At 33.2% G+C, this 10,159-nt stretch overlaps 2 protein-coding genes and 1 long non-coding RNA gene across 3 annotated transcripts; all 3 read right to left on the bottom strand.

The window, feature by feature from the left end:
- Positions 1-591: 591 nt before the first annotated feature.
- Positions 592-2,096, bottom strand: LOC145642603 (uncharacterized). The gene is made up of 4 exons (XM_081693795.1): positions 1,795-2,096; positions 1,518-1,684; positions 959-1,235; positions 592-872 (listed from the first exon to the last, which is right to left on the bottom strand). The coding sequence occupies exons 1-4, from the start codon at positions 2,094-2,096 to the stop codon at positions 689-691; spliced, it is 930 nt and encodes a 309-aa protein (XP_081549921.1). The 3' UTR covers positions 592-688.
- An 808-nt stretch (positions 2,097-2,904) lies between these two features.
- On the bottom strand, positions 2,905-4,150 carry LOC145641589 (uncharacterized). Its single transcript, XR_014115479.1, has 3 exons — positions 4,079-4,150; positions 3,428-3,594; positions 2,905-3,341 (listed from the first exon to the last, which is right to left on the bottom strand). It is a non-coding gene; the product is annotated as an uncharacterized LOC145641589 (long non-coding RNA).
- A 1,314-nt stretch (positions 4,151-5,464) lies between these two features.
- On the bottom strand, positions 5,465-9,775 carry LOC145641588 (transcription factor HY5-like). Its single transcript, XM_081692441.1, has 4 exons — positions 9,478-9,775; positions 8,539-8,719; positions 8,213-8,369; positions 5,465-6,178 (listed from the first exon to the last, which is right to left on the bottom strand). The coding sequence occupies exons 1-4, from the start codon at positions 9,581-9,583 to the stop codon at positions 6,116-6,118; spliced, it is 507 nt and encodes a 168-aa protein (XP_081548567.1). The 5' UTR covers positions 9,584-9,775; the 3' UTR covers positions 5,465-6,115.
- Between the last annotated feature and the right edge of the window lie 384 nt (positions 9,776-10,159).

Below are 10,159 nucleotides of genomic sequence, written 5' to 3'. Positions count from 1 at the left end.
GCAATTATGCACTTACTCGTAGTATATATAATAGTGTGTTGTGAATTGGAAGAGTGTGTCGATTAATTTTTGCTTTGTTATTTGAAATGAAGAGTTATTAACATGTGGATCATTTCCCAAGTTGCAACTTTCTAATTTCTCTTAAGCTTCTTTCCTATACCCGACTCTTCTACTCCCAGCCCTTGAACACTTCTCCCTAGTAGTATTCCCTTCATTCAAACCGAGTACGTAGTATCTGATGGAGAATATTTATCCTTACTTATGAATGATATTTGATCTACATGTAAGTTTGAAATAAATTTTAAAACTAATGCTTAATATTCTGTAGTTAAGAATAAAGGAAATGATATGCTTGTATCAGTTGCTTTGCACATTGAAATCACATAATTGTTTTTTATTGGACATACATCACTTCTGCTAGACAGAAGCCATATTATCTTTCAGCAAAATCATCTTCTGAATACGAACTTCAATAATTATGGTATCGTCCACTAGGTAGCCTTTTGAAGTATCATGTACGTCCCTGAGAGAATGAAAGTATGGGAAGCCCCAATCGTTTGAGCTTGCATAAAACCAGGTACGTACTGCAAAAAAAAATTAAATAAATAAATAAATAAATAATAATAAAAATTATAAATTCTAGAGGACACTAGCTAATTTTTTAAAACAAGAAATAAGATGTCACGTGTTAAAACTTACAAGTTATCTTACTGTGATAGTCGTCTTTTCCTTGGCGTTGATTCTTCAAATAAAGAATAAATTCAACATACAGTTTGTTACCATGAGTTAGCCCAGAACTATTGTCTAGGTACAGAAATAATGAGAGGCATTTACCATCATCAGCCTCTCCTCTAGGAAATAAGTTCAATTTCCTGAAATATTACAAATCAGATAAAGTATGTAATAAGCATTTTTAGTCACAATTGAGTGAAATTTTCCACAAGACTTAAAAACATACCATGACCATCCATCAAAGAGAAATACAGGGGAAAACAATTCATCATTCAAAGTCGAGAATTTCTCAATACTCCAGGTATATCTTCTGTTATCATTTTCTTCAACAATCAACATAGTAGATATCTTGAGTTGGTTGTTTATGACAAGAACTTCGGCACCAAATACACATACATCATCAACCAAATATCCATTTTCCGCATCATTGAATGTGGAAATTGGAATAAATTTATGGACTCCCCATGTATTTTTCAAAGCATGGAATCGCCTCTCTCTTACATCTACATCAATATTAACATTGCAACTTAGCAAGCACTAAAATATAACTACTTAATTCATCAACATATAGTGTGATGATAATAAAGGGTACCTAGACACCTTGATTTAACAATTGTGATTAATGTTCTAAGATAAATATTATCTCCGTTTCATATTATTTGCAACAATTTGATATAAAGTGTGAGCGAAAAATATCTAATTGTTGCAAATAATATGAAATGGAAGCAATAGAATACATTATATGAAATACGTAGTATTTAATTTAGAAGAAAAAAAGTCCAAACCTAAGACAGAGAGATAGGTATCCCTTAGCTGATCATAAAGGTAAAAACGAAGCACTGCATCAACAAAGCTACCAGGTTCGAGATTATCAACCAATGTCACATAAACTGAGAGGTAATCTTCTTCTTTTTTTTGCTTATTCCCTTCAGAACGACTTACAGACAACACCCTGAGGCAAATATCGACAGTCGACACCACCATAATCAGGCCTACAAGTATTCAGTTAATGATAAAATCATACATGTACAACAATTGCATTACGAGTTCATATATACGTACCATGTGTAGCCCCCAACGCTGAATTCCGTTGATTTAAAGTGATGATCTTTGTTTGAACCAAATCCAATCACATCTTGAATTACAGAGAATGAATTGATCTTCAGAATACAATGTGCTGGCGGTTTATCTGTTGTTACTCTCACAACTTCTGCAGATGACTTTACGGAACAAGAATTCATATGATATTTATACCCGAGATAAGAGAGAAAAATAATACAGAGAAAAGCAGAGTAGATGAGCAGTTTCAGTTTCAGAGGTCTGCTTCGCTTCAAAGGAAGTTGATTGACTTTACTTTCTTCCATCTTGGTTGCAGTACAACACAACTATTTCGAAATACGGAGGTTTATATTATATGTTAGATTTCGCGAGAACTCTTATAGATTTAAGATATATGCGGAGTATAAAAATATATCATAAATCTATGACAAATATTATCTTTTTTTAATATCTATCACACCCCGGAGTCTTATTGGAAAAAGGTTATACTTCATTGTTTGGAAAATAGTTCTTCACAATGCTCGCTTCATATGACCATGCATGTATATGTATTATCAAGTCTATTATCCTAAATTCTTCATTCTTCTTCATTACAGCTTTATAAGATACATTAACAAGGACAAATCTTTGGTTATTTAGCATTGACATTTACACTAACAAATATCAAAGTTTGTTGATACTTCGTTCTTCACATTGTTACATCGATGTCACGTAGTATTCGTGATCTCAAAGGAGAATCTCCAATTCCATACCAGGCTATGATAAATTAGTACAACACATGCCTTTATCATATCAGTTAGATAATGAGCTTCAATATGAATTCCGAAAATCATATACCAAATTTGTAATTTAACTGTATTTGACTAAAAAAAAAAAAAAAAAATTGAAAGGCATACACCAACCTTCTAGTATACAATACGAATGTGATTATATCATACGAAATGTGATTATATTACTACAAAAGTGATTATATCATCTGAAATTGTTATGTAAATGTATCACTCAAAAAGTGAATTTATCATTATAAAAAGTATCAAATAGTAAGTTACATCATTCAAAAAAGATGATTTTTAAATTTTTATCATCCTAAAGATAATTATATAATCTCATTAAATGGTTTAATATGAGATTATATAATTCAAAATATGACTCACAAAAAGATAATTATATCATCTAAAAAAGTGATTATATCATCCACAATGTGATTATATTATTTGAAAGTGTCAAATTTTGGGTCCACAATAATTTATTGTAGACCGGGTACATACAAGACCAATTGTTGCAAATTGCACTAATGAACCATTTCTCATGGTATGAAGAACAAGGAAAATCGCGGAATTGTTTCTTGTTAGACATCCTTAACGCTCTCCTTACTCCTATCTAGTTGACATCAGACTCGACATCTCTCAGCAAAATCATCTTCTGAATATGAAGTTGAATAACTATAGTATTGTTTACTAAGTAGCCCTTCCAAGGATCATTTAGAACTTTGAGAGAAATAAAGCTTTTGAACCCCCAGCTTTTCGCACTTGCAGAAAACCATTGATGAACTGCAATACAAAGAAACTAATAAATTATATATGTATGAATTAGATATTATGCCCTGAGGTAGAGCAGCAGGTAAAAATTATCATACCGAGTTCTTGGCAGTCTTGTCCTTGGCGTTGATTTTTTACGCGAAGAATATATTTAACATACAGTTTGTTACCATGAGTTAGTTTCGAGCTATTTTCTAGATGCAGAAACAATGAGACGTATTCTCCCTTCACAGACGAGTCCCCTTTTGGACGTAAATCCAATTTCCTGGAAATATACAGTGCAACAATGGCAAATCAAAGAGTACGCTTGTGAAAATTTCTACGTTTGAAATTTGTTAGAAAGGTACTTATGTGTTTTTTGCAAATAAGGACCTTTTATGTTCAAAGAGGTGAAAAATGTCCTTATAAGTCAATTTTGTTGTAAGGAGGGACTTTGACGTCGAAATATGGTCGTTGATTTTACTTTTTCGGTGTTGACAATCACGCACCTGGCACGTTATATTTTAAAAAGGCCCATTCCTTCTTTTTTTTCCACTTTCTCACTTTCTCCCTCTTTTTATCCCCATTTTTCTCTTTCTTTAAAATCTTTGAATGAAAAAAAGGAAAAAAAAAACACTTTTTAAACATCACGTGCATTTCACATAATGGTCAACGTCGAAAAAGTGAAGTCAGCGACCATTTTCCGATATCGAAGTCTTTTCTCACAATTAGTGAACAATATAACGACAAAATTAACAATGAATACATACCATGACCAGCCATTAAAACAAATTTCTGGAGAACATAACCGATCACTCAGTGATTGGAAGCTCTCAATTCTCCAGGTATATTTGTCACAATTTTCTCCCACAATCGACATAGTAGATATCTTAACCTGCTGGTTGTTTATGACAAGAACCTCGGCACCAAATACACAACAATCATCAACCAAAAACCCATAATCCTTTTTTTTGAATGTGGAAATCGGGAGAAATTTAGGAACTCCCCATTTATCTCTCAAAGCATGGTATCGCTTCTCTCTTACATCTACATCAAAATTAACATCACAGCTTATTAAGCTCCGTAAACAAGTACTTGGATGGAATAATTAATGATCAACTAGCTTAGTTAGTTAAATTATCGAGGGTTGGTTGAAACTAAAGGTAGACCGAACACATAACACCAGAAGAAGCAGATCACATAATATGAAATTTATAGTTTAGAAGAAAAAGAGTCCAAACCTAAGACTGAGAGATAGGCATCCCTTAGATGATCATAAACAAAAAATCGAAGCACCACATCGACAAAGCTACCAGGTGCAAGTTTATCAACCAATGTCACATAAACTGAGAGGTGATCTCCTTTTTCTTTCTTGTTCCCTTTAGAAAGACTAACAGACAGCACCCTGAGGCAAATATCGACAGTCGACACCACCATAATCAGGCCTAGACGTATTCAGTTAATGATAAAATCATACATGTACAACAATTGCATTCAAATTTGAGATTTACATACCATGTATAGCCCCCAACGCTAAATTCTGTTCCATTCACAGCTTGAAACATAGAGAATGAATTGATTTTCAGAATGCAATGTGCTGGCGATTTTTCTGTCATTACTCTCACAATTTCTGAAAAAGAGTTTACAGTACAAGTATTTATAAGATTGTTTAAATACATACCAAGAAATTACAGATAAAAGCAAAGTAGATGAGCAGTTTCATACATACCCCCATTTTCGTCTGTAAAAAGTCTGCTTCGTTTCAATGGGAGTAGATTCTCTAAGTAGCACAGCTTCATCGTGATAAGAGTTTATGTATGGAGGTATATGTTAAATTTCGTGAAAACTCTTGTTTTGAAGCATGCTAAGGTACATGTAGATTTCGGAAAAACTCTTCAAATTGGAGTGAATAATGTTAATCATAAAATATAGGGTTATAAGACTTGTGTTTGATAACCTGATAAGTATACAAAATATATGAAAATATATCATACATCTACAACAAATATTATCTTATGTTTTAATAAAATCTATCACAGCCTCGTGACGTTTTGTGAAAATGTCAGCAAATCAATATCGACTAGGAATATGATATCTACTTTTATTTGGAAAATTATAATATAAAAATAAAGATAAAAAAATCGACCAACCACATATGAGTATATGACCATGCATGTATTATTATCCTAAATGCTTCATTCATCACCATTACAGCTTTATAAAATACATTAACAAGGGCAAACCTTTGGTTTACACTAACAAATTTCAAGGCTTCTTGTTGATACTTCACAATATTACAAACTACTGATGTCACATAATATTTATATCTCAAAGGAGAATCTCCATACCATGATTAATCTTCTGTAAAAGACATGCCTTTAGAACAATGGAATTTCCCTTATCACATCGGGTTAGAAATAGAACATCTTTTCGGATCCTGCCCTTTAAGCCTTCATGTTTCTGGATGCTAGCCACCGAGAGCATCCCAGGCCTATGTACAAAGCGGTTGGTGTTTATATTTTAACTCATATCTAATATTCAAGGCACTGTTTGGCATACACCAAAGAAAGTTAATAAGCCTCTTAATTCCAAAAGCGGTCATTCACATGATCTTCCAAGTAGCCCCAAGCTTTGCAAAAGCTACTCATGACCGATGTCCATAAACAGCTGCTCCAAAAAGCTAGCTTCAGTGTGCCAAACATAGCCTAATTCAGTATCTTCATTTGTTGCATGTGCTAAACGCTATCCGAAATCTGAATCCCTGCGTAAGGGTAGCTTTCATGAAAAGGTTGTATTGTTTCGTAATGTCACAGGGATGCATCACCGTTAGAACCACCTCCTCTACGGCCTGCTGTTGTGTTCTTCAGTATCTGCATTTCACAATCACAAAAGTATAAGAAATCTCCATGTGAAAGAAGTTTGATCCATCTTATACTGATAAGAAAAACATAGACAGTCATTTACTGGCTTTACATCCAACAAACAGGATAAAGATAATCTGATTGTTCTCATTTGTCTTTACCCCATAAAACACTGGGTAGCATGTCTTTACCCCAAAAAGCGAGAAATTTTATCTCTTTATAGCTATATAAATATGCGTACTAATGACCAGCAAGTTCAGATAACATAAACTTAATCACGAGGAATTGTAGGAAGAGCTCAAGTGCTACTAAGGAGAAATTACAAGTCTATCAGTTATCAAATGGAAAAAGTGTAAATAAATCAACTTTTTATTAAAAACAGGCCCCCATGAGTTAATAATATTACAATTTTGCCACTTAACTGGAGCTTCCTCGCTGCTAAGTTCGAATAATGGTTTTAAGATGACAAAAGAACAGTTAAATGACTCATATTCTCAATATTCATAATCTTCATCAGTGATAAACTATATACAGTTATATCAAGGCCATATAAATCTCATATATTCAATGTATCCTTGCAAATGAGTGAAAAAATGACATTAATCTCTTACACAGTCCTCAATAAAAACAGTTAACCGCATCAGTGTTTGGGTGATTTACAAATATAGTTTACACATGAAAAGCTTTACTATTGAGGTGAGAATAACTGAAATCACAGTAGTTTAAAATTTGGGAAGAATTGTATCAAATGCCACATGTGCACACAGCTAAGGCCTTGCTCTCTTTAAATTATTTTGACTTACTTCAGGCAAATTGTACACAGATAAATTCAAAAGTATAAGTTTAAATAAGTTTTCTAACACAATCACATGTTTAGCTAATTTCAGATGAATCAGATCAATAAGTTAATTTTAGACAGAACAAGTCAAATATAATAGTCCCTAATGTGCACAAACCTTCCATTATAGCTCATACTTGCCTTTGTATGTCACTAACTTATATTATTAGTTGCTAATTTGTGTGTATTAGCATATAGACGTGGACAGCTACTAAGTAAATCCTGGTTCATGATCATTTGCATTATCCTGATTCATGATCATTTACATTAGCATATAGACATGGAAAGCTACTATATCCTGGTTCATGATCATGCACTGCCAAAGTGCAAAGGATTGCCAAAGACCATCCCTCCACCCCCACGGTCCCACCACAAGCAGAACAAAGAAAGAAAATTGCACAAGCCAACCCAACATGTTATTTCATTGAATCCATGTGATGTATCTATACAATAATGGCAGCATATATTTATACAATAATGGCAGCCAAAGCTAAAATAGATGATAATGGAGATAGTGGCAGTGGGCCCCGTAAAAATGAAGATCACATATCAGGAATGACATCCCTAAATGTTAAAAATGGGCCTCTTGTCTTAATTTATCAACCCTACAGGAGCATTCAGCTCAATGGACCATTTCATATATCCTTGACATATGTAACTATGCAAGGGTGTTTTGAGATTATCCCGATTTGTTTGACTCTATTAGGAGTTAATGAGTATTATCTAGTCTCCGAGACAGGTTAGGTTCCACTCCATGGCCCAATGCAAGTTACCGGTCCTTACCATTCTCAACCTGACGCTAAATGCCAAAACTATCACTAGTAATAAAGATATATGGCGTAGGTGTGTAACCATATAACATCAATATCACATATATTCTTTGGGGGGGGGGTAATGAGATGATGCAGACATATTCTGTTAGATGACAATAACTGCAAATATGCAACTTTCAGATTGTGATAGCGACTCACCCTATTTCGAAACACAAGTTCAAAAGCTATCATTTACACACATTACGTAAGTGACCGATAAAGGCAATACTTTTGCATCATAATTTAGCCCTAGCAATTAATACTACATTGATATTAAACACGACAAGTCTTATGACAGCAAAAGGCGATTTAAAAGTAATACGGTGTGACAATAAGTTTAAACACGATATTAGCCAAAAAAAAAAAAAATGTATTGCAAGTAATCAAACTTACATGTCTAAGCATCTGATTCTCATTTTGCAAAGTAGATAATCTCTCTTCCAACTCAGAGTTTTTGTTCTCCAAATCTTTAACCCTTGTTTCTAAATCACTCAAATATGCCTTCTTTCTTTCTCTTGCTTGCTGAGCTGAAACTCTATTCCTCAACAACCTGCCCATATCAAATAAACCACCACTTTTAATCCCCTAATCCTAAACAGTAAAAATATCAATCAACCTCATATTTTTACCACTGAAATTTCCAAAATGCCATACTTTCACCAAATTGGTTAACAATTTAAGTATGTAAAAAAAACTAAAAACTGTAACATTAGTTTTACCTCTTCAAACGTTTGCTTTCTTTGTCAGCAGGGCTTCTACCCCTCTTCCTTTGGCTCTGTCCTGATGCTTGAACCCGGTCTGGACCGGCCGCAGAACTGGTGTCGCGGCCGGAAGCCGAATTTACTCCTGGTTCACCTCCCATCTCTGGTACTCTCCGGATTTCGTCATCACTCTCCATACCTTACATCAAAACAAACACCAAAACAGTGAAAATTTAGAACTCCTAAATTTTTTATTTTTTTACAAAAAAAGCTCCAATTCCCAATATACTATAGCCTTTGCCCTGGAAATTCTAATCAATCCAATTGAGAAGTTCCCAAAACTTCTTCAATTTTCTACTTAATAAACTTCATATTCTTAATACTCACTCATTTTATATATTATTTGATTATGTTCCAATTTAAAATGTCAATAAAAATCAACGAAATCACATATGTTAAAACCATAAATTTCTTCAATTCCACACTAAATTAATAAGAAAATTCACAACTTTATCCAAAAAGTTTCCACCTTGGACCATTCAAACAAAGAATTCAATCAAACATGTAGCAATAAACAACCAAGACATGTGATCCAATACCGTCTACACCATTACCCTTTACTGTTCTTCCACAAAAAAAAAAAAATTAATTAAAAAAAATTCACACCTAAAACAACTGCTAAATCACCTCTATTTTAAATTTCTCAATTGAATAAAATATAACTTATTCAAATTCACATCAAATTTCATCAACCAAAATCAATTGGGTAGTTAATTCCCCTCTACCCAAAATCTCAAATTTTTTGAAATTCCCAAATAAAATAAACTTGAATTTCACCAAATAAATCAAATGGGCATTCAAATATATTAAAAAAAATTACATTCTAATGCAAACAAAAACTGAAAATCAAAAATTAAAACTTAAAATTGAAATTAAAAAAAAATTAATAAAAGTTACCTTCTTTATGATCAAGTTGAAGGGCAGAACCAGAAGATCTCTCACTACTAGAAGGCAAAGAATTAGCAGCAGCAGAAGTAGCACTTGTAGTAGCCTGTTCTTGCATATTTTCCAACCTTTTTAATAGCACAAATTTATTAATAATTCTAATTTTAATTATAATAAAATGATGTAATTAAATTAAATTAATAATATAATAAAAAGTGTTTTTGTTTTCCTCTGATTTTCCTTCTTCTTTCTTGACTTCTCTGTATTTTTTGGGGAGAGAAAAGGCGGGATATTTCCAGAGTTTACTCAAAAGAGTAATAACATTTGGGAAGATGGAGTAGAGAGTGAATCTGAGCCGTTGGATGAGGTTGTTCTTGATCAACGGTGAATAATGAAGGATCGTGGAGGTTATATAGCCATACACACATTTAAGTAATCAAAGGTTTGGAGAAGAGATCGTGGATGTTTTAGAACCGTTGGATTTGGAGAGAGGAGGGAGGAAATCAAGGGTTGCGATTGATTTGTGGATATTATTAATAATATGGGATGATTTTCTGACGTGGACATGTGCTGGTTGAAAAAGGGTATGGAGCCATGGAGGACAGAATACAAATTGATTTTGGGTTTTTTTGGGACAAATAGTTTGAGAAATTACAAAAGTAACCTTATTAAATTGTGATGAATTTGGTTGGTA

This window comes from Chenopodium album, chromosome 8, assembly GCF_948465745.1.
Source record: "Chenopodium album chromosome 8, dcCheAlbu1.1, whole genome shotgun sequence".
NCBI lineage: Eukaryota > Viridiplantae > Streptophyta > Magnoliopsida > Caryophyllales > Amaranthaceae > Chenopodium > Chenopodium album.
This window is presented reverse-complemented; position numbering and strand designations above follow the sequence as displayed.